The sequence below is a fragment of the Anser brachyrhynchus genome (genome assembly GCF_964034855.1).
Source record: "Anser brachyrhynchus genome assembly, chromosome: 7".
NCBI classification, from domain to species: Eukaryota; Metazoa; Chordata; class Aves; order Anseriformes; family Anatidae; genus Anser; species Anser brachyrhynchus.
This window is the reverse complement of record NC_137701.1, coordinates 41226338-41251075: the sequence shown is the minus strand read 5'-3', so window position 1 is coordinate 41251075 and position 24738 is coordinate 41226338. Positions and strand designations below refer to the sequence as shown.

At 38.7% G+C, this 24738-nt stretch overlaps 1 protein-coding gene across 4 annotated transcripts in view; it reads right to left on the bottom strand.

Moving 5' to 3' along the window:
* Positions 1 to 341: 341 nt before the first annotated feature.
* Positions 342 to 24738, bottom strand: part of GPD2 (glycerol-3-phosphate dehydrogenase 2) — a 59411-nt gene continuing 35014 nt past the window's right edge. For 3 of the 4 annotated variants that reach the window (XM_080599219.1, XM_080599218.1, XM_080599220.1), the window contains exons 7-17: positions 18197 to 18361; positions 17316 to 17460; positions 12549 to 12742; positions 10011 to 10145; positions 9599 to 9774; positions 8866 to 8997; positions 8438 to 8596; positions 6849 to 6961; positions 6684 to 6762; positions 6468 to 6566; positions 342 to 3335 (exon numbers count right to left, since the gene is read on the bottom strand). In XM_080599219.1, coding sequence (XP_080455345.1) covers positions 3210 to 3335; positions 6468 to 6566; positions 6684 to 6762; positions 6849 to 6961; positions 8438 to 8596; positions 8866 to 8997; positions 9599 to 9774; positions 10011 to 10145; positions 12549 to 12742; positions 17316 to 17460; positions 18197 to 18361 — 1523 coding nt within the window. In that variant the 3' untranslated portion in view covers positions 342 to 3209. Of the gene's footprint in view, positions 3336 to 6467; positions 6567 to 6683; positions 6763 to 6848; positions 6964 to 8437; positions 8597 to 8865; positions 8998 to 9598; positions 9775 to 10010; positions 10146 to 12548; positions 12743 to 17315; positions 17461 to 18196; positions 18362 to 24738 lie in introns of those variants that run through there. The other variant, XR_013953430.1, reaches the window with a different exon arrangement.

Here is a 24738-nt window from a genome sequence, read left to right as displayed (position 1 = left end):
AACACTTGGCTTGGATTTTGTTGCAGGAAAAAAAACGCCAGACAATTGGCTGGCTGTAATTTTAGTACAAGACGGCCGTGCAGAATTCCTTACCCTGCGTGTCATCAGCAAACGCACACAGCTGCTACGTCCCAAGAATGCTAAAATGCTGTATTAACTCCTCATTTTCGTTTTTAAACTACAAAGTGCTAAATTCTGAGCTAAAATGGGAAAACACGAACACAATCACGTCATGTTTCCTAAGAAGCATCTATTTGAATGTTTGTCTTTTAAAAATAAACTTTTTCAAGGCTAGCAGAAGTTGTTTCTGTAACTACCATAAACTGCCAGTGAACGAACCATTTTTATTCAGTTTTATTGATTCATGCTTTCAGTTCTTACTCAGTTAAAAACAAGGCACATTAAATACATCCTCTTATTGCTCTATAAATGCATGCGGCTCATTCTGTATATCAAAAGTAATAAATAATGGCAGTAAAACACCAAGACAGTTATAAAAATGACAACCCAGCCTCAAACACAGTATTTAACAGTTCAGTCTAGAACAATAACTTAACAAAATACGTTAAGTGCCACATGTAAAACATGCAGTGTGCGTATGTGCATTTATACACACGCGCATGTACCCGCACTCCCCCGTCACGCAGTTTATTGCATAAACAAAACACCCCCTTCCAGAAACCCAGCTCCCTCCTCAGAAGTCACAACACTATTTTTCCACCTGGGATCCGAACAATGCATGACAGTGACATCTACAACTGTTTCAGCAGTACATTCAAATGGAAAAAAAAAGAGAAAAGCCAACGAACAAAAATGCTTTCCCAAAAAACAAACGTGAAGTGATGAAATAAACAGTTCTAGTTTTTTTCCATGTATAGATTGAGTTGTTTAAAGCAATGCACAATCTTCTCATTACACAAGGCAGTCATACAAGATCTTGCTGTGCCATACAAAAAAGATCCATGACAGTAAAGTGCCTAAGATGCAAAGCACATTCATATCAGAGGACACACATATAGCCAAGAAAATCCCAAAGTCACATTCCGTATGCAGTATTACTAAAACAATAGAACAAAAATATACTTTGGGTACAAAGCAGAAAATCCTGGCTTCACAGGGAAACTCTTATTAATTCTTAACAGTGCCATTTATGGAGGAGTGGGAGAGGAGTTTTCTTTATACAATACAAGAGATGTTGAAGATTAAATATTTTTCTTATGTGGCCTGGAAAAAGTCTCATTATAATTTTTTTTTTTAAATTAACAACAGTATCCTAAACCACTTCCCTCCTTACCTGGCTCTTGCTCACTGAACCAAAATAACCTGTGTATTGTACATCCATTTCCATCCAAGTCTGCAGTATATGTAAAATCTTATTGTGTTCTTATTTGAGAAGGGTTTTGGAAATGTGAAGCTGTGCCAAACATTAGCATACTTACTTGAATAAACTAGAATATATTTCAAGAAAGTTTACAGTACCACAGAAACAAACTCCTTCATTCATAAAAATGTTTCTTATATTGTCAAATGTGCTAACTTGTCATTCACATAGACTGTGCCTAACTTGTACAGGACTCAAAGCAAGAAGAATCAGAACCCCTTAACAATATCTGCATTTTCAGGCAGCTGAAATTTCAGTTAAATTTAATTTAACATGCAAAAAAATCAGTTAAAGGCATTTTACCCAATATTTCCAGAAATAAACCTGGAGAGATTTTTACCAATTTCTTGGACTAAAAGAAATATACTAATTTACAGAATTTCATATGAGGCTTGCCCTCACTTTTTTTTTTAAAGGTTTCAAAAACACTTGACTTTTTGAAAATTTTTATTAAAAGGACTCTGCCTCTATAGCCACAAACATATGTGCTTATTATACTGTATACTAATATTCCTCAGCCTCTCCATTTCATTTAGGTAATCATTTTCCCTTTTAAATATAGAAATAATCTTTGCTGTGTTATTGTGCTGATGTTTGTCATTAGTAAAAGTGGTGACAGCAGTTCAAATATCAGATTTTACATAAGCAGAAATTCTGACCGCTTAGAACGGAGGTTTTTGAGTTGTGAACTGGTATTTATACTCAAATATAACAGAATAAGTTGATCAATAAACCACTCGTGTTTTTCCTTCCTTGTTCTACATCAGGCAAGAATCTTCCATTTGATCTTGAATTTAGTCAACCTAGCAGAAAGGCGAACAGCCAGTTGCAACGCTGTTGAAAACAGATCAAGTGAGTGGTCCTAATTTTTTTTCTTAACCTTTATATTAATCTGCTGAAAAATAGCCCTTTCACTTTTGCAGAAAATTTAGTGGAATGCAAAACAAGTTTCACTGTTTCACTTTGAATTTTTAAATACTTACATTATCAAAACTGCCATATTCTACATAGGACCAGTGTTTGTCCCAAACTGGAAACAGTACAAAGCACTTTACAGCATAAAATGCCACCTACTAGACAATGCTATTTATTAAAGGAAGCTTATTCTTATTAAGGTGGGAGAAAGGAAAGCCATCCTCTAGCGTTAACTGAATTATTAGTTTGGATAATCAACTAATGTGAGATGTGTTGTAGTTTTCCAGCTTCATACCGCTGACACTTGTGTCTGGCTAAGTATAGATACCACAGAAATAACAAAACACTCAAAAAGAGCAAAACCTACCACCAATGGAAGGTAGTATAAATAATCCTGACAGTTCTTTACTGAATTGTTCTGTTCCTTTTGTGATACTGTCTCAAAGCCAGAACATCAGCTTTCCCTCTACTGATCTTTGTTGAAGTGGACAGCCCTGCAGCTTTTAAGTACTAAAAGCATATTTGCAAGTCTCAACATAATGCTTTCTTTAAAGGCAGGATTCACTTTTTCTTTAAAGGTAAAGGTGATATAGAAGTTAATGAACAAGGCAGCATGTGCACGTGTTTGTGTGTGCACCCAGATCTTTCTAGACTGCATTCCAAATTCTTGTTAATAAACTTCTATGTCTAAAGCATACCCAATCCAAAAGGCCACATGTTGGAGTGTTAAGAGCTGTACAGAAAATCATTAGTAAAACAAGTGCACCAGTGTATTTTTGTAAATGCTACACCAATGGACAAATACCAGTCACCTTGAACAAGCAAGGACACTCGAAAGCACTGGAATGTTTTCAGCAGAGATGCAGCCACGCATACCCGTTAGCCGCGGCCGCGAGCAGAGGCTGTGTTCGAGCTACAGCCCTCCACCGCTGCGGTCCACTGGGATCACCACTCTCTGACCCAAGTTCTCTTCGGCAGTCTTCATGAGGACAGCCAGCCGGCTTCCAGACACATGGCCCTTCTGAATGGCACTCATGAGCTGAAAGAAACAACATGGAGAGCATCCCGTTAGCTTGTTTGCACGACAAGGTACAGAGGCAGATGGTACAGCCTCATCCGTGCTACCAACTCCTCCAACACAAGAGACGTACAAACATCGCGGGTTGTCCTGCCCCTTGGGCACCAGCACAGCTCCCGTGTAAACCATGGCTGAGCTGATTAGTTTGTCCAAGAGCCAGTGGCAAGTGTTAATGTAGATACAAAACTGATTCTTCCACATATAAAGCAGAACTGCTGCATAGTTTCAAAGACTCCCCTCGAAGCTCAGTTGGTATTTCTGGAAAATGTAAATCAGGTTTTGGCCAGGTGTGAGTGGCAACAGAAATGTCAGATGTGATCCAATTTGAAGTAATAGCGCAGGTATCCATTAACACCATTTTTTTTTCAGTGGCATTTAAAAGAGTAGGATAACCCATCTATTTCACAGACTCTTCCCCCTCACTTTTTTTTTTTTTTTTAAAATCTGATGGAAACTTACAGAACACCACAATTCCTGATCTGCTGCTGACCCTGGACTATACCCTTTCACTCACATGCTCTTCTTTGTAGAGACAGTGTACTTGACTTGCACAGTTCTTTCAAATCCAAATTTTTATAGACTTTTAAAACTAATTTGCCTTTAAGTCCTTGAAACTGGACTCAGCTCTACCTTACCGAACACACACTAGTGCTAAGATTTTAGTTAATTCTTTTTTATCCCATGGATAAAGTGAGCATTAGACTTGAAATTACATGCAGTCAGCTTGTCAAAGACTACTGTGGAAAGCAATTGGCACTTACAAAATGCAATTTCTTACTCCCATTGAGTGCTTGGAATACTTCACATTTCTTCCCTTCTATAGGAAAGTATTATATCTGCACCTGGACCTACGCAAAAGTGGTATCACTGTCAAAACAGGAATGATTACCCAGGAAGGGAAGATGCAGCCAGGCTGGAAAAAACAAAAATTTTGGTATGCCTTCAGAAGAGCACTCGTTGCTGTAAGACAGCTCCCTGTGCACCTCACCACTGCCACAGCTCTGCCTCACTGCCACAGGGGGAATGCCCAGCGTGCACTGCCTGGGGAAACAGGTGGGTACAACGGTAAAAGGATAATAGATGCGAGCAGAAGAAAAATCATTGCTAAAATTGTAAATCGGAATGACCTGTTAACGTTGGACACGGATCGATTCGGCCTGCTCTCTGTTTATGAAACCCCCTCAAGCAGTGGTGGCTGCTGAGAGCGGTTCCCCCACGGCCAGCATTCGAGACACGCTGGCGGTCTGCAGCTGGGCAAAGGAAGCCACTTGGCATTGCTCTACTCGCCACCTGGAAAGCAACGCAGCCACCCCGGTACAACGTGTTCCTATACTCTAATATGAACGTCCACAAATATTTGCACACTGCTTTCCACGAGCATTCTGGCAGTACAATGTAATTACTTGAAAGTTTTCAGAGAGCAAACACAAAAGTATTGGGAGCTGACTTAACAGACCCATTAAAAAATTAAACAAACATTTAGCGTATTTTGTTCCTTCCATGGCAACCTCCTGCTAACGTTGTCACCGCACTTCCTAGCTCACCCCCTGCTGCTCAGCACTCCCTGCGCGCGGCTCCCTGCCCTGCAGGAAGGGAGCGCATGGGCACAAGTGACCCTTACTGCGGCGCCAGTCATCAACTTTAAATGCATAGATTACACTATAAAATGTTTAGGAACATTTTCTTCTCAAAGAGAAGCCAGTAGCCAAACAATTGCACAATTTAAAAAAAGTAACTTTGAAACTACAACAAACACAGTGACTTGTCATTTGGATTTTAGAGGTATTATGGCTTTGGATAGGCAAACCCCTAATGAGACTATGTTATCAGAGTAAAGCAAAAAAAACAAAGCCACCACAGACAAATCCACAGCAGACATTAATTGCTGGTTGCTGTGATTTAACCACAATGTATCCAAACTAACCAAATTATAGTTTAACAGTCATTACAGTCAATGGTGTAGGTTTTTTTCCCTACCCTAATTGTAAGTTTTCTTATGCAAAGCAATGTAAGAGGGAGACCCTTCTCGATAGCCAGACAATCAGCTATGATTTTCTCTTACATTTCAATAAGATAGTTCTGGGATATCTCTCTCTCTATATATATATATATACAAACACACACACATATATATCCATTTTTTTTTAAAAATACATTTCAGTTACCTAGCTGAATTGCTGCATTTTAAGTAAATAAACAGTCCTTTTTTTCTAATGCTGGACATAACCTGTGAAAATTTTCTGCATTTAGATTCAACAATGCTCGTCTTATCTACAGCTCATCTCAAGAGAGACAATTACCATTTCCTTTGCCTTGATCTTGTTTGTTTAACTTGACACAGTGAAGAAAGGGCTGACATTGACCAAAATCCCCAGCATTAATTTATCTCATGTTCGGCATTCATCATTGCCACCATGTAGGAAAGACATGGCAGTCACTTGAAATACCACACCAAGAAAAACTCTACAAAAACAAAGCTAACTGGCATCCTGCATATGCTAGAGGAGCTGGATGAACAAACATTTCAGTAGCACCTTTAATTTTCTTATTTTAAATCCCTGCAAAAAGCAGATGTACAGGTTGTCAATGTAATATCTTTCATGCAAAGGAAGGTATTGTTTTATCAATCCAGGAGCTGAAATGGAATAATATGGACTGGATGTACTTTAACCACAAACTCATTCTTTAGTACTTTCTAAGCTATTTTGAATACTTTAATCATCTTAACAGGCTTAGCTAAACGTCAGTGTGCATAACCACAACATCCCTTCTGACAGACAACTGTCTTACTTTCAATATACTTAAATATCATTTTTGTATTAAAAACAAAAATCAGATCTGTATTGTGGTATACTTTGAAAATTGGACCTGTTCTTTGGGTCTAATTGTTTCGCACAGGAATAAAATACAAGGATTTTAAAGTTGCCTGAAAATGGCTGTGTGTCACTTTGTCTTGCAATCTGGCAAACGGCATCAATACTACCATGTTACCCAAGCATCATTTACCTCCTCTCCAACCCAGCTCTTCAGAACAGAGGGGAAAAATACCTATGCCTTTGTTAAATCTACGACTTTTTTCAAAGAAATACCTACCTGCAAAAACTCAATGAGCTCAACCTGTCCATTTTTGTTCAGGTCTACTTCATTTAGAATATCATGAAGTGTTTTTTCATCAATTTGCACACTGATGCTCTAGTCAAAAAAAAAAACACAGAAGTGTCAATTGCATTGCTCAGTATGACTTACGCCACACTGCAACATAGGTAAGAGGCTTAAGGAGGAAACCAAACGAACACAAGGAAACTTTACCTCCAAGACACGCTGCACATCCAGTATAGTAATAAAACCTTTCTTGTCCTTGTCAAACATATGGAATCGCTTCTTGTACCTGCAAGATAAGGATTATCAGTGGGGGGAAAACTATGTTCAATGGTATTAACTCCTAGCAACATAGGGAACTCTTATTTTACTTACCTTTCAATATCTGAAGGCACTAGAGTGATTTCAGAGCTGTCTGTTAATTGATCTGATTTTACTTTGTAGCCCATTTCATAATACAGAAATTTTTTAGCAGCTTCAAGTTCTTCCTGTGACAAATAGGAAAAAACTGTCTTTATATCTGAGGAATAGTAAGTTCCTACACAGTTATTTTTTTTAAACTTAGTACTTTATTTGCTCTTTCCACGTAGCAAGAGTTTACCTAAGGTCTAACAATTAAGCAGATGGTAGCTGAAAAGTATTAAAACAAGTTCATCTTTGTCACCTTTTAGTCTTTCAAAGAGGTATCAAGCCTAATAAAGGCTTCTAATTACTGTGTAAATGCTTTTAGGATCATAGCATGCCTTCAGTCACATATGGAGTACCTATTTAATTCATTAAGAACGGTACTTGCAGATGAGGCCAACAAAATGCCATTTAACACAGTTGATATCGCAATATTTCACTTATCTTTCAAAAATCACGAGTCTCAACATGAGGCATGTTCTTTGTTTTAAACCGTTTTTCACGGTAATAAAATTTATCTGTTATCTGAGAGTTCCATGCAAGGTCTTCTGTAGCCAGGTTTAAAAATAAATTATATCTCATACATATGAAGTACTGTAGAGTATGGTTCTTTTCTACAGCTATGGGTACACCAAACACTGTTCTAAGATAACAGTACAAGCATCTGCCACAAAGAGCATCAACATGGAAAGCCACAGCACAGATTACAAACAAATGTAAGCATACTGAGTAATGGCTGCAGTAACAGTAAAAGACTCCTAGGCACACGAATATAAGCTGCTTCATCTAGCAGAGACTTGAAGAAAGTCTGGTATAGTTTAGTTGGTCTCCTAATCTTACATACTTCAATATAAACATGCAAGTTACCCTTCAGCCCCAAACCAACAGGATGTCTACATCTAGGCTTGGAGACAGATTTTGATGGTTTATGGAATTTTAAGTAGGGACGTAGGGTGCAACTCAATGCATGCGTATCAGGTGCCTTCATTTAAGGTAAGACATCTGAATTAAGCTCATTAACTACAGAGCAGGCACACAAAGGCTATCTCAAATAGACAGCCACGTTATCAGCATGGCAAGTAAAATGAGATGAGCTGGTCCCACAGTATGTTCAAGCACTGAAACACTAGGGCAAAGGAAGCAAACAGTGGCCTTAAAAATAATTTAGACCAAAGAATGGTAGCAAACTCAGTATCATCACTTTTCCAAAGACAGCAGACGAAAAGGAGTGATACGGATTGCAAAATTCTCTTCTAAGATGGGCCTGTTGAGAAGTGTCACTCACAGTATTTCAACATGAATAGGATAGTAACACCAAGACTGCTTCATTTTTAGAAAAACAACAGGATACAGATCTTCACTTTCTCTCCACCCCTTGGCCAATACCAATTCATTTCACAGCTATTTTTATAAAGACTTTAAAATGAAATACACCAAGTGAATCATTCTCTCAGGAAGAAAGCATCATTGAAGTTTTCTATTCAACTAATTTAGACTGTCAACATGGAAACTACTGAAGAAAAAAAATAAGACTTTTAGATGAAAAAGGCCCTTTGTACCTTTTTTTTCTGTTCACTCCAGTTAAGTTCTTTGCCCATTATATCTACAATTCTTGGTAGAGCTTCCTCAGCAGCCTGCACATTCAGGAAGGCCAAGCGAGTCCGTCTGGAAATCATATCCACAGCAGTGCGGGCATATTCTTTTACACCATAGATGACCTTAAATAGTAAGACAAGGGGGAAAAAACACAGATGAGCATATATTAAATATAAATATATAATGTAATATGCAATATATTTAATATAATAATATATACACACAAAATCAAATTAAGCATGCTCAGGGGAAGTGAAAAAAATGAAAACAAAATCTGGACCTTAAAGGAAAGGACTTATGAAGGTGCTTTTCAGAGTGAGATGGACCTGTAGTAGAACCTGCTTGTGTCCCAAGAAAGCACTCAGAGTATTAGGTAGTTTTTCCTACATACCTCAGCTTCAATATAAGGAAATTCAGACACAAGGCGTTTTCCAACAATAGGCCATCTCCTTCCTGTAACTTGGGCTATTTTGGCTACCTCAAAAGCCTTGTCACCATACGTAGAAGCTAGATGCTGAGCCACCTGTGGAGTCGAAAAATTCATTATGCTTTTGAAAGCACATCAAATAAGCATTTTTTTTCTTGTCAGTTCTCTCATCACTAATAACAAAGAGGCTGTAGAGAGTATTAGATTTTGATCATGTGGGAGGAAACAGCTAATGCTCTTAATGGATAAAACCAGCACTAATACTAATACATAGGTATCAATATAAATGACTAGCAATACTTCAACACTTTTGCTACAGTCTGACCACATGTAAAGTATAGATTTTATTGGGCTTAAGGAAGATAAACACTAGTGTGTCATAATATTTTAAACCAGAATAAAGTGAAGATTAAGAGGAAGGGAAAGAAAAATGGTGTTTGACAGTTTAAGAGAAAAGACGAGCAATTAGTAGGTGGGTTTTTGTATGTGTGTGGTGGTATTATTATTTATTTTTTTATTGCTTTAAAAAACTATCCTTGTCCTAGGCAGATGAAAAGCTCTTATTGGTTTTAAGAGACTTAAGACACACAGTATGTACTATGACACATAGTACACACTGTGCAGGTATTGTGTCTAGTGAAAAGACAAAACCCTCTAACACAGAAGTATCAGAGCATAAACAATAACAAGGACTCACCTCACTTTCAAGCCCGTAGTCCTGTACCAACCTAATGTAGAGAGTGGGACTCCAGTCCTCAGCCCCTTGTAGCTGCAGCCCAATAGTCTTACTGGAACCTGCATTCAGATCATGGGCCTGAATAGCAGCATCAATGGTATCCTGTGCCATGGCACGGTAGGTTGTCCACTTCCCACCTATAATCACATATTTGCTTCTTTATTTAGGGAAAGCAAAGAAAACCATGAAGTTGGAATGTACATTTTGCATACCACATTATTCTTACCAGACTCATTCTAACAAGCGAGTCACACTGCCACTGATAGATCACTACCTAATCATAGGAATGCAAAGGATTACCCTGTTGGAACAGAGTTTTGCATAAAATACAGTGGGGAAGCCCAAAGCCATACTTGAAATGATCTTCAAGTACCTGCTATTGTGACAAGGCCACTGTCACTAACAGTAACAACGTGATTCCGGGATATCGACTGAGTGTCTTTGGAGTTGGGGTCTGTGACCAGAGGACGAATGCCACTCCACGCTGCCAACACGTCTCCTCTTCTCACTGTCCAGAGGAAAGATCAGCCAAAATCAGTCATGAACAGATTTCTATTGCTTTCCTAAGGACTGCACCAATCTGTATCAACACCATTATCAGACTCTAATCAAAGTCAGAGAGAGGTTCATTTTTCACACTGATTAAAAATTCACCTGAACAGGGAAATTCTGGGAACTGATCAGCCAAGACATTCAACTGTCAAATTCTCCCATCAGTTCACCATACCAAACCCAACCCAGCCTAACCCCACCTTATCACCATATCTTGTCCTAGCTTTTGTTAACAGAATAGTCCTTACGTTGCATTTTAGAAACCAAAATGAAGTTCATTCCACACGGGCATAACACTTGCTTTTAGGACTTTAAAGCTTTTTCTACAGCATGTGAGTTTTTTTTCCCAGATTTTCCTCTTGATAGGTGATCTTTTATTCGGAGCCTCTGTCAGAAGTCCAATTGCACACATGCACCTGGTAGGCTATAGCACGTCCCCTAAGCTTCTGCCTCACCCAGACCTTTGACATTTGCTACTGCACAGCAGCCCCAAATGGCCCAGCTAACTTGCCACAAACCGTCTAGAAGCCCTTGCTGTCCTCTCTCAGCCACCTCTTCCAGTCCTGCCTTCCCAACCTTATTGTCTCAGCCACTTTCGCTCTTCACAAGCAACCTGACTAAATGGCCAGTTACAGCCTGCCCTTCTCAATCATATCCCTCTGCTTCCTGCCAGTTACAAGTTACAATCCCTAAAGCCAAACCTGACTTTTCGGAGAACTTGGAGGAACAAAACCTGAAGGCAACAAGTGGTTAAAGAGTACTTAACGGTTTTAGGAAAATAATCTAGCCTCTGAAAGTAACTTTTTTTAAAATATATGTATACATAAAAATAAAAGCATAGAACCGATAATTTAATGGAATTAAATGTAAATCAAATTTACAATGTAAAAAATTGAACAATTTACTTTATATTAAAGCTCCAGAACATTTCTGAAAGAAACTTTCAAATAACTGATAATTAAATAATAATAAAAAAAAAAGATCGGTAACAGGGTGTAAAAATATCCCCCAAAGAACACAAAATAGATTTCAGAAATCAATGGTGCTCTGCCAGCATGTTTAACCTGCCAAAATGAAGTGTTAATCACAGAAATAAGATACCATATTACATTTATAAACTAATGAAACTAGAAAAAGCAGCATGCGTGACACTATAATTAAACAGTTGGAACACATCCAAGCCTGTGTAAGTTGATAACCCTGGCACTGTCTCTGGCAGCAAAAAGGCAGGTCTGCAGTGAGTTGATATGGCCAGCACAGTTGTTAATTCAATAACAGGCAATCTATAAACACTGCTAATTGCATATGTGAAAAACAGCATGCACCTAGGTAGGTTCCATTCAAAAAAATGAAACACTTCATAATGCACTTCTGTAAAATATCTTGCAAAATTTCTGCCTTACTCAGTCTTAATGTTACCAGCTACCTGTCTGGCCTACCACTCTTACACCTGCTTCTGCTTAAGAAACCTAAAGGTACATTTCCTGAAGACTGTTTTTGTGAATTTTGTAAAGTACAGAGCCACCAGATATCCATTTCAGGAATCATGTACTCTAACATTTCCAATTGCTGGATAGCAAATTTCCTAAATCTAAAATATTGCAGTATTCCTAAAAAATAGTGTTTTTCAGTTTTTTTTTTTAGTGCTGCTATTACAACAGGAATACAGGAGCACAAATGCTTTCACAGATCTGTTATAGAAAGTCTCACTACAAAGTAAAGAAGCCTCTCACCTTTAAACAAGCACTCTGCATCCAAATGAACCGGCATCTTACAACGAACATGCTCTCAGCTCAGCTACTGAGGTGAACCACCATCACCAACTGAATTTTTTTAAAAATTCCCATTTCTGCCCATTATACTTCCCCCTCCTCCAACTGAAAAACTATTAGATATTTATCATGTCATTAAGAGCTATTAAGAAAAGATGCCTACAAAATGGAGATAAAGACAAAGACACAAGACAAAGTCAGAACAGCTTTTCTTTCAAGAAAAGCATATTAATTCAATGCACTTGTATTGATGTATGACTGGACTGACCCACATCAACAGAACTTTGCATCTGCCACACAAAAAGGCGAGAATGACTTGACTGCACAGCTGGACAGCTACTGCCAGTTAGATGAAAGGTATGTGAAATCTGAATGTTCAGATAGACTGTTTTCTATTTAAATAGTCCAAGAAGAGCAAGTGTATCTGGAAAAGCCTCATTGATAGCTCTGAAACAGATCAAGATGACACTTAAGTCCCACCAGAACTAGATGCACAAGAACCAAAGCTTTAGACAGACAGCACTGACTCAAACTGAAGTACTGCAGATCCATCCCTCCCACTGAAAACCCACAACTCAAAGCCCTACCTTCAACATCGACACTAAGGTAGTTGCGCACTTCATTCAAAATAAAGTTTATATCTTCTTCTGTTGGTATGGGATGGGGCGTAACATCGGTTGGGCTGTCCGTGGTCCCTGCAATAGTCATCTTCTCCCACGGCAGGAAGAAAATCACTCTACCGTCGCTTGTGGCTGGGTCAAGCAGACCCATGTTATCAGGGCTGAAATAAAGAAAGGACATGATTCAGAACAAGTCAGGCATCACCAGAGATCTGTTCTTGTACACCTTTAAGTATTAGAACATTATCTTTGCTCTTGGATCAAAAGATTAAAAAAGCCAATCAGATCATGTATGTCACTGTGACCCAACTTTAAGAGATAATCCCAGAAGACGTGAGAAATAAGGCCCTTTAATGTGATCACTGGAATCTGATTTCCTAAGGCAATTAGCAGGCCACATGCTTAGAGCAATCAGGCCTTTGGCATCTCCCATATGCAATCATTCTTGAAAATCTTGCTACTCCACCTTCAAATACAAGGATTTAGAAACTTCAAAATAGCATTTACTTGAAACTCATATTATGGAATGAATAACTACTTTTAAAATAAGTAATAAAAAAAGGCAGCAACATATAACGTCACAGAGGAAAGCTAAGGCTGAAACAGTGCATGCATTAAAATGGAAGAAGAACAGAACTCTGGCTCTGTTTCAATGGGTCTAAGTGTGCAACAAGAAAAGTTTAAGACCAAATATTAGTAACCCAATTTATTGATTAATTTTTGTCACCTATTTAGGGAGAAGACAACATACAAAAACCCATGATTTTTATAACCTGTATCTGCAATGAAGGTTGGTGTAGGAGGGCAACATTAGTAAAAAGAAGTCATAAGAATTACAAGTACATTAAAACAGTAAACTTACGATTCTACATTCTGAGTTTACCAACCAGGAACTGAAGCCCAGACTCACAAGGGATTCAGAGCAAGAAATACTTCCAAATACTTCCAGCTCTAGCTGTCACTATAGCATTCCTGAAGTAGGAACCATGGTTGGAGTGGAAAAAAGGCAAAAGATACCACCTCCGTAATGACTAATTGGATGCTAGTATTCAGAGATTTTTCACTCATTTGCACCAATGCTACAGAACAGTTCAGTAAAATGAAAGACAACAGTTCTTTGTGCAGGAAATTAACTTATGTATCAATGTTTTCTGGTATAACACAAAAAATCCACATGTATGAAGAAAGTCATCTTCATCACTTATATAGCACTGCTTATATTTCAGGAAACAAAAGGCATCTATGAACACTTCAAAAGTAGTTTCTATATAGGAGAATATTCAAGCTGCCCTTTTTTCTATTTGTTTTTGTTTAAAGGAAAGATGCTGATTTTGATTCCAGGTGCTGGAAGTCCTTGTAAAAACATCTGCAGTTTTAGCAATCTTCAGGTTTTGCACCGACTCCTGATAGTGGAAGGATGATATAGGAAGTATATCTAAGTGACAAGGACCACCAGTGGGGAATAATTCAATGGACTCAATAACTACTAACACAATAAGCTGAAGGTAGACAGAGACCCAGTTGGATATGAATTACCTATTTAAGAGAGCTACATGCTGACTCTTTGAATATTTCATTTTTAGGAAATCTAAACTGATTACTGAAGGTAAGTTTTCAATATCTGGAAAGGCTAGAAGAAGCTGAAAATTTCATATATAGCATGTATATTAGAACATTTTTTAGATGATATTTATAGACAGCTTAGGCATACAGTTGGAAAAGTACAATTTAATAGGGGAAGTCAACACAGATTTGTGAAAGGTAAATCACGTCAGACAAATGATTACTTTTTAAAATGAAAAAGCTATTGATTTAGAGACAGGAAGCTAGAGGTTTAATATACAGTATCAGAATATTCAGATAGCTTCAGACATTTTCAAAAGTATGATTTTTTTTTTTTTAAATATGATTTAAGTAAGAACCATGAAAGAGAAACAAGAAAAGACTTAAAAATAAGTTTCACCGTAACACCTATGGACTGAAGTATTTACAATTGGGTAACATAGCAAACGATGAGAAAGGATGAAGCAGTCTTCCATACGCCAATTCATTTACTGATCTAATGGCTACCAGCTACCCTGGTAAGATATCTCTGTCTCCCTTTGCTATGTGTATTCCATCTGATATAAATAACTGATGAGCCACCAGAAAAAGATTCCACAAACTAACTGTTCCAGAATCATGCTGCTGTATACCAGGAATACTTCTGAAACTACACATTTTTACACTCTTACAGTTATGGAATTGATGTGACCATGTGGTACAAGCTATAACAACATCACCTACTGTAACATTTCTCTAGTGCTCTTTAAAGACCACTAAGATTACTAATATTACGACTGTAAACTCTAAGATGAAATAGAAAGCAATACCTTTATACAGAGCAATAGTGGCAAATAGACACTGCCTAGGAGTATAATGCAGGCAGATCTGAAGCATCTCTTACAGCAGACCAAGCATCAAAATACTCAGCCCTTTGTGAACAATGATACAGCAATAGTAATAGTTAAACAGTTGATTTAAAACAATTGAAGGAGTTTGGAGCATGGCTACTTTATATAAGCTTCGTTTTCAAAAAGAACAACGGTTTTATTGGACAATATGCAGAGTACATGACAAATGAAGAAATCTTGAGAAGAGATTATTAAAGTACACTTCAGTATAAGAATGTAAGACAGACTACTAGATTAGTTAAAACTAATTAAATGAAGGACAAAGTTGAACTTTTGAGCCTGAAGTCAGTAAGCAATTCTGGATGGTAGAATATGGTATTTTAAAGAGCAGAACAGAAGCATGAAAGATTTCTAGTGGAAGTATTTGACCAAGACACCACAAATCTAATTAAATAGAAAACAGGTGAATTTCAATAAAGTAGATCTGAAGTTTAGTAGACAAATTTATTTGGAACCTAAAGTGTGAAGCAGATAATAATTTAAGAAAGACTGAAAATACCTGAAACTTGTTGGGTGAGAGGGAATACTGCATACATAGACCTCCTGCCCTACATGTGCCAATCTAAACAAAAGTAGCCAGAATCCTCTTTCATTTTGGCAGGTAAAACACTTAAACAGTGAGTGAAAGAAAGTTGTTGCAGCTACTAGAATAGATGTGTACACTAAAACAATGAGGAGAATACTGGGACTATTGATGAAGATCAAATGAGCAGGAATCCTACAGGAGGTTAATGCATTAATGTTAGCATTAATTTTACAAAATCTTAACTGAGTTTAGATATAAAAAACTTATATAATTTGTGCAAGTTCAGGACAAAATTCTATAAAATATAAAACATTTATGACAAAGGCAAGCATGAATATAGACGTGATACAAATGAGATTAAATAACATGAGTATCTTCTATTTAGTATTAGTACAGTTCCTTGGATTAAGCTACCCCACTTAAAGGAAGTTCTGTACAGTTTTGTTTCATCAGCTGTACTGCGGAGGCAGTATGTGGGCAGATACTATTTTACAAGAAAAGTAATGCCCACATGCTGACATACACAGGGGAACAAGGAGAACAAGAATTCTCTACATTACTAATTACAATTATTAGGTAATTACAAAATACATAAATTAGAGCTCTCATGCATACCAAGCAATCTTTGACTTTGAACCTACAAAGTGATTCAAAGTTTAAAAACTGACTTTGTGGCCCTACACTAAAAGCATATAACTGTACATGTGCTTGTCATAGTATATGAAGAAGCTAGGATTACAAGCTGTTTATTGTCACTGCTAGTGCTTTAAAGCAACCATCAGGTCATTTCCTGGTTTTCATGTGCAAAGACAAAAAACACTGCCAGAATTATTATATACAAGGCCAAAAATGCCTCAACGTTATAGTATATTGTTGCGTCCTATTGGTACAGCTTGGGCAACAATATCTTGTACACTGGAAATCTAATTTGATATTCACAGAGGAGGGCAACGATCATATGGAAGGCATCATTTTAAGTGCACTGTATCAACATAATTGGTGCAAGTCTCTAAGTGTAAGTTTCCAATAGGATACTAATGACTTCAGGAACCAAAGGTATTATTTGAGCTCCACCTGAAAAGGCTTGTGTGGCACTGAGTGCCACAGGAACCTCTTCTGTAACAGTGTCAGTGGAGGAATATAGATCCTTTTCAGCAAAGGAACCGTGGGAGGGCAGGCACCCATGTACAGTTTAATGTTACTTTGTACTGCACACTATACTGCATACGTGCTGCATTCTTATTTACTATGAGTGGAGTCGATATAGACTAATACCAGTGGCAGAGTGTAACAGCAGAGGTACTGTTTACAGATTACATTGCCTAGAGAGCCTGATAATAAATAGGAAAGAAAATTTTGCAAGAATGTGGCAACCTCTCTGGAAGGCTTTATACACCTTCTGTTTTCTGAGGGGGGTGGTAAACGAGCAGTCAGTACGCTCAACTCACCCATTATTAGAAAAGCCTCCTTTCACGAGTCTGTGGCATATACTCTGCCCAAATGTCCTTCTGCTTCAGCAGCAGGTCTGCCCTAGTAAGCTTCAGCTACAAACTGTAAGACTTCAGTCTTTTTTGACTAGATAAAACTGGTATTTTAATAGGCATAGTACCAGAATCTTCTCTTAAAGAAAAAAAGAAAGGAGAAAAAAAAGCATTCCAGTCTACCATAAAAACCACAACTGTGTCTCCACAAGCTTGTTTATTACAGACACCAGCAGAGATTGTTACAAATGGGTTAGGTTTTGAATATCGTTACCTGTAATAACCAGGCATCACAATATGCACGCCTGCACTTGGCTGACAGATGTTTGGTACTTCTTGATCATCCATTTTGCGCACAGAGTCTGTGAAAGGTCCTGTAGCATTGATAACACATTTGGCTTTGACATCAAATTCCTGCCCTGTGAAAGAAAACAGCATCAATCATGTGCACCATTTGTTTTCCTGCCCACTGACACTCTGTATTATTAATCTGCCTATGAACCTAACCTACTGTAAAGTATATTGTCTGTCTGAACAGCTGGAATTGTTTTTTAGAAAATTAAAAGTTTTTATTTAATACCAGATTTGAAAGAAAACCTTTTGCAGTAAAATTCTGTTTTATCTGCAAAGGCAGGGTAGGAGATAGGGTAGAAGTTGAGCTGAAATCTGCCTCCCAGACGAGAGATTTCAGTCTCAACCCATAGACTCAGTAAATGGTATTATTACTGTACAACACAGCATTTTACAATATCATCTTTGCTTGACAGAAGGGTTTGGATGTAAAGCTCAGTCTACCCTGCCAAAACACTAGGATTTGAGTGAAAAATCTGACAGAAGTTCGAGATGATTGACACTAATGCTATGCCACTGCACTCTGGGAAGATGGTTCCTTTGTCAGTTCATTGATATTTACCAACAGCGTTTCCCATTCCTCTTTGGTTTATTACTTCTGTTTCTTTAACGAGAAGCACGCTCCCTTAAGAGCGCACTTTCCTATTCAGCTAAAGCACAATGAAGTCTGCTGGAGAGCGCCGTCGTGTTCACCAGCCGCGCAGCACCAAGGGTGCGCAGCGCCCGCCGAGCCACGCGGCACCCCGCCGGGCACCGCGCCGCCTTTGGTCCCACGCCTCCGCCAGCAGCGTGCAAGACACACACCTGTGAGGACGTCCCTGCAGCGTGCCCCGCACACGCGCTCCTTCCCGCTGCCCGGGTCCGTCGTCTTGAGCAAGCGCAGCACTTCAGCGTAATTGGCGGTGGCAGCGCCGTACCTGGCAGCAGTGAGGGCGATGGCGAGGTTCATCCGCGCGTCGTTGTGCTGTCCTGCAGCGGGGACGGGACCGGGGGAAGGACACGAGTCACCTCCAGCCACGGACTGGTGGCGTGGAAGTGTGTCAGAACCGATCTGTCACATCTGTCCCTGTCACATCGAATAGACGCGATGGCTGCTCGCGCCTAACGAGAATTATTTACAGATACATCCTCTGTGCTGAGCTGGAGCATCCGACTGCGGCACAGGCAGCACAGCCCTCGCCTTTCTCCCCCACAGGCACTGCCAGCAGCGGGGACCATTTAACATCCTGCCCCCCCGCATGTTTTCAGACTGAGAATTAGTACTTTCACCCCCAATTTAGGAGCAGACAAATCCCTTTTTACCCTTTTGTGTGTGATCATGCTGTAATTCTGGTGCCGTACCGAAGTATTTGTTTGACAGTCCCACTACTATTAATCAACAATTCCCGTTGGAAGTTGCACCAGACTACATGCAAAACCCAAGAAACAGTCTTTCAGATTGCGCTGTTAGTTTTCTATAACTTAGAGTTTCATATGCATTTTAACTTCCCAACATACAACATAGAATCAAAAAGAAATAAGCAGACAAGAACTAATGAACGATTCTTAACATATATCATTAAAGATTTATTACTGAAATTTCCTCGTTAAAGAAAACCAAGAGTGAGGCGGAGGGACCGTGAGGGGAAGATGATTAATTACTTTAAAATACTGGCTTCACCTGAGACTTTTCCTATTTATTATTGCCACTGAAGTTAAAGTCCAGGATGCTGGCTAGAAAGAATTACTATACATTAAAGGGGCCAGGTTCTGTGTGTCCTGAATAATTAATTTACAGAAGGGCTAAGCTTCCTGAGATACGGTTCACTTACCCACATGTTTGGACCAGTTCTATCAAAGATAATACTGGTAAAGTGATGAATTTGTAATAGATATTGTTGTTGATTTATGTTGCCAGCATTCCAAATGTTTAGTACAAATGGTTTATGCAAAGTTTGGTCCTTCTGATTCTGCCTGTGCATCTTGAACCACCGTGCAAATAATCTGTTTGTAACTAAAAGGGCAAAGTTATAAAGATGGGATCAATGGCCTCGAAGGTGCCACCTCCCCTCTCCAAAGTTCTCATTCTAACCCAGCTCAGACAGTACAGCACCACCAGTCTTCAATCACAAGAAAAGTTACGCGAAGTGAACAGAAACAGTAATATGATAAAGCACCGATGAAGAAACAAACAGTAACTCCAATTCAGCGCCGCAAACAATGCCCAGAATAAACTGCAGAAAAGAACAGCAAAACAGCTTAGCGAGATGTCAAGAAAAGTTGCAGATGCTCCATCACAGCAGATGTATAAGACTAAACAACCATCTGTCAGAAGTGGCAGGCAAATCATTAAACAAATGCATCAACATTTATGCTGCAGCAGTGTCAGGGAAAGAATGAAGTGACCTTACGAGGTCTCTCAAAACTTTGCGTTTTAACGAAGGGTGGAGAATGTACACTCATACACAAAGGGAGCAGAGCACTAGATGGAAAGAAGACAAAGAACAGCAACAAGCTGCATTACAGTAGCTGCTTTTATAGTACAGCAGAACACAGCACACCCAGAAAACTCTTCTAGCCCAGGGTCAAAGGCTTTCAGAAGTGCAGTGATCTGGAAACATCCCCCTTCACTCTGGTGCTTGATTTGGGGGGCTGCCTGGCCTATGGGATGCTGCAGCTCTAGGCAGCGCAGAGCAAGAAATCCAGCTCAACAGAAACACTACCCTAGAAGAAGAGTGCCATCTATGTACGAATGAAACCCTGAAGGACCTGTTTCATGCAGCAGAATTTATTCTTTTATTTTAGAAGGGACTTAGGACCAAGAAGGCTTCCTCGGTTACTTTCTGAACCTTCATCGATTTGTTCTTGCCATCGGTACCTAACCTGGTAGCTGATACAAACAGGTTTTCCTCAGGGTGCTGCAGGGCGTAGATTGGCCCCACAGCAGCACAAGCTACAGCAACAGCTCGTAGTAGTTTTGTCCGTGGCAAGTCTTACTGTTCAAGTTCTGCAAGCTTGCCTCTTCACAGTTCCACGACTTGTTTGTCCAGACCAAAAGCAATCTGGAGAAGCCAGTCAGCAGAATAAGTGATGTGAAAACAGGTGTAATTTCAAAAAAAGAACAAGCAATTAATAATTCATAATTGCTTGTTAAGCCTAAAATCTAGGAGTTACGCAGCGTTTTGCCCAACTCCTTATTCTCAGCATCAGAGCGAGCTAAGGAGATTATGCTCAGTGCATTGCACAATTTGGACCACTCTTCAAGGCAGCATTTGCATGCTCCTCATCCATTTTCCCCTCATCATTATTCTGATGCAAGAACCCCCTTGCTATTATTCAATTCTCAGCTGTCCAAAAGGAACTCTGAGTGCCAATGTAATGTATTTGCAGGAAGAGGACTGAGAAATAACCAGTTCCTGATTAACTATGCATCTAGAAAAACCAGCTGGCTTCAGACCGAGGTAACCTATGGTGCAGAGTCCTGGAGTATTTCAGGGTACAAGCAGAGATCTATGGGGGTCTAGATTTGAAAGGAATGAGGAGTGACTTAACCAGCTCAAAAATATATCATCTGTGGAGAACAATACCTCAGTTCGGTAAGATGGGGTCACAGTACAATAGCTTTTCTACTCAGCAAGATTTTCTTTTGTTGTTTTGAAGGGTTTTTGGTCTTTTTTTTTTTTAAGGGCCCTTCAACTCACATGCACACATTTTCCCCCCAAGCAATGACATTAAAACCCTGTACTTCCTATACAGTTATCTTTTTCTTGAAATCTGAAGTGGTTGCTGTTCCTCCATGCAAAGCAGCTATCATAAAATCGTAAAGGTATCGTAGCCAGATTAGTTCTCACTATAGTACCAGTCATTGTTGACAAAAAATTTTTCACTGATTAAAGTAAACTAGCATGACTGAAAATAGCTAGGTTTGAAATAGTAAGCATTCCCAATTCCAAACAGGCTGGAATGTGTTCTGGTACTTCAACGATCCTTATCACTCTAGAGAGAAAGAGCTAGAGAGAGGACAAAAAGAAAAGCAAAAATTCTGCATCCCAATCTTTTTTTTTTAAACTTTATTTTATTTTTATTTTTTAGTTAAATGCCAAAGATTCAGGTCCTCCAGAACTAAGATAAAAGCCTCTAAGCTTAGCTTTACATGCCTGTTCTGGAGAAAGTTTTCTTGACACTAGAGCTTCTACCATGTTCAGAAAGTGACCAGGAAACTCAAGGTGTAGTTGTATGATAAACGGCAAGGTAACCAAAGGCTCCTGTGCAAGGTTCTGTATTATCTACTTAAGATGGCTTTGCATCCGTTGTCCTTCACATCAGTCACTGGTGCTCCAAAGCAAAATGAAAAACAAATAATTCCCCTTGCTCACCCTTCTGTTAAACCATGGGTTTCTTCCAAATGTTGCGATAAAACAAGAAGTTGCTTTACAATAACAGAACAGCTACAGCCAATTAATTTGGGATTCTTTCCCACAGTAAGTTAGCTGCTGAAGATCTCATAACTAACCTAAGGGCGATACAGTCAATTTATAATTACAAGATGCACCACCAACAGATGTTTGCAAACACCCTGTCCCAGACAGGTAAGCGCTGTCTCAGTGCTGCTGCTCGAGGGCTCGTTTTATAGGTACTTTGTTGTATTCCTGCCAGTTGTGGTCAGCTGGATGCATCTCAAGGTGATGCAAGTGGCAGCCATACCTCAGCAGCTTTGGAACAAACGTCTAAGAGCCAACTGCTGGAACATGCCGAGTTTTCTTCGTAACTCCTCCCGAGGTATCGCTCAAAAATAAGAGCATGCTTAAATCCACTGAATTACTTCTACTAGGAAAAACTGAAAGAACCACCTCTCATTATTTACTGTTGTCATCTGCTCATTGTATAACAAAACTGAACTTATCACAATTTTTGCTAAGGGTAGCCAACGTTGCTGTTACCAATACTCTGGCCTAACTGCTTTCATTAAAGTGACACCAAATCCTCTTAAAAAGGAAAACACCTTATTCTTAGAAGGCATGCTATTGAAGACATTTAGTGCCTGAAGACATTTTGTCAATGTGTTCCACATAATTTTAAGATCAGTGATGCCATTTGGTTTATAATTTTTCAGTAATTTAGGAAATTTCTATTTTCATTCCTTCGTAGCAAACGCTGCATTTCTTCAAATAAGAACAGACAATGCTTCCGTTGGCACTGAAAGAATCCTCCTACAGAGTGCACATAGTGTACATTCAATTTTATTTTTATCAATGCTGAACCACAGCCAGTAGTGGTAACAAAGCCCACAGACTGTAGAAATTTGTCTATGACTGATTCAGTCGTATTGTGTGAAAACCACCATATTAATAAGGCATTCCGGTAGTTCTGGTATATTCTGTACTGTGTCACTCTGACACCTATTACTTTTATATCAGCTCCTGCTCTCTCCTATGCAACTCTATTCAGTTGAAAATAAACACTCAGTAGCCAGTGACTGAGAGGCTGGAACCTCTGTTAATCCTACCAGTAACATTATATTCATACTAACTTTTTTAAGCTAAGAACCAACACTTTGTTATTGAATACAGCTGCTGCATGACAATTACTGATGTAACAACACACACAGACACTGCAACAACTTCCCCAAACACCTTTTGCAAAAAGACATACTGCAACTATGCTGTTGCAGTAGAAACCAAACTTCTTGGTTTAAGGAACAGGCTAGTCCCTGCAAGGGACATGAAAGCCTTCTCACCTTTTCTCAATTTAGTCTTTTCTATTTAGGCATATCTAGTTACTGCTGTGGACATCAAGCTTAATGTAGAGTTGGAAATTAGCCATGCAAGAAGTTACATGACAATCTTGATGAACTTTCTCAAGAGAACACATCTTCCCATAGAAGCACCTACCAGGCTTCTTTAGAAAGGAAAAAGGCATTAAAAGAAGCATTTGCATGAGAGAACTAAGACCACAGTATAGCCACAACTTTGTATCTCCACATAAAGATATCATTTGTTTTCTGTTCTTCTAAAAACATTCTGGGATAATAGCAAGCTAAATGCTTGCATGTTACTCCCCTACTGTTATCACTGAGCTCTACTTACTTGAACAAAATACTTAGCCTGCAACTCACAAGGTAGCCCCCTGGATTTAGAACATACCCAAAAAACCATCATCTATATCAAGATGGGATATTGCTGGATCATCAAAACATTAATGTCCATTGTCCCTCAAAGCACTGATGTTCTAAAAGCCATTTGAAAAGTATACTTGTGTTCCTATACATTATACTCCTACATCAACATTGCATGAGATAACTGCATTCATATAGGAAAGAAAAACAGTGCATGAAATCAAATAACATGTTTTATGTGCATAAAAGTGTTCTTTCTTTTTTTATATATACAAACCTTCCCAAAACCTTACTAAACGTAAGGCTGATTTATAGTTATAGATCAATGTACATAACTAAGATATCAGGGCTGCTTGCATCCACCAATTTTTAAATAGAAAGTGCTTAATTACATGAACAGTTTTATTACAAGCATTAAAACAGGAACTCAACATCTGTTGTAGATACTGAAACCAGTTATTTCCAAGTTTAGGTATTGTGAATCAGCTGGAATGACTCAAAGATTGTTCCAGACTTCTTTCAGAAAGAACACAGTAAGTTCTTTTCACCAAAACTACGTAGAATAAGCTGATATGTTAACATCAAATTTGACTCATGAGTCAAGTAATTAAAGATGCCCTCAGATCCAAACTATTTCTCAACTCTGAATCACATGAAACTTAAGCCAGGTCAAACATTTATCAGAAACTAACAGACTTTCTAGGATACATAGCATACATGCATTTGTTCTTGGACTGCTTTAGAGGGAAGAGCATTCTGACTCAGTTAAATCAGTTCCATCAACACCCACATCTAACACAGCAATATCATGCCAGACTGCTAATACTTCTTACACAAATCATGTATAATTTGTATTCTGCTTTCCACTTAGTTATCCATGCTGCTGAAATATGTCCTAACCAAGTAGGAAAGATGATACACATTTAGCTATGTATTTTGCACTGGAGGAAAAAAAGATATATGACATTATTTTAATTATTGAAGATCTAACCAAAGATGCATACATTTGTCGGCTCTAACTCCACGGCAGCATTAATAGAAAGGAAAGCCTTGAGTTTGGCATTTGCACAGGTAAATTTATTCAAATAGATTCAAATTCAGATTTGTATCAAGTTTTTAAATACTATACTAACAGTCATTTAAGTAAGTTCTTGCTTCCTCCATTTAGCACCAACTTAAACCACAAAAAAATAGAATTCCCCAATCCTATTAGTGATGGAGGAATAGAAGGAACTATTAGCATCCAACTTCT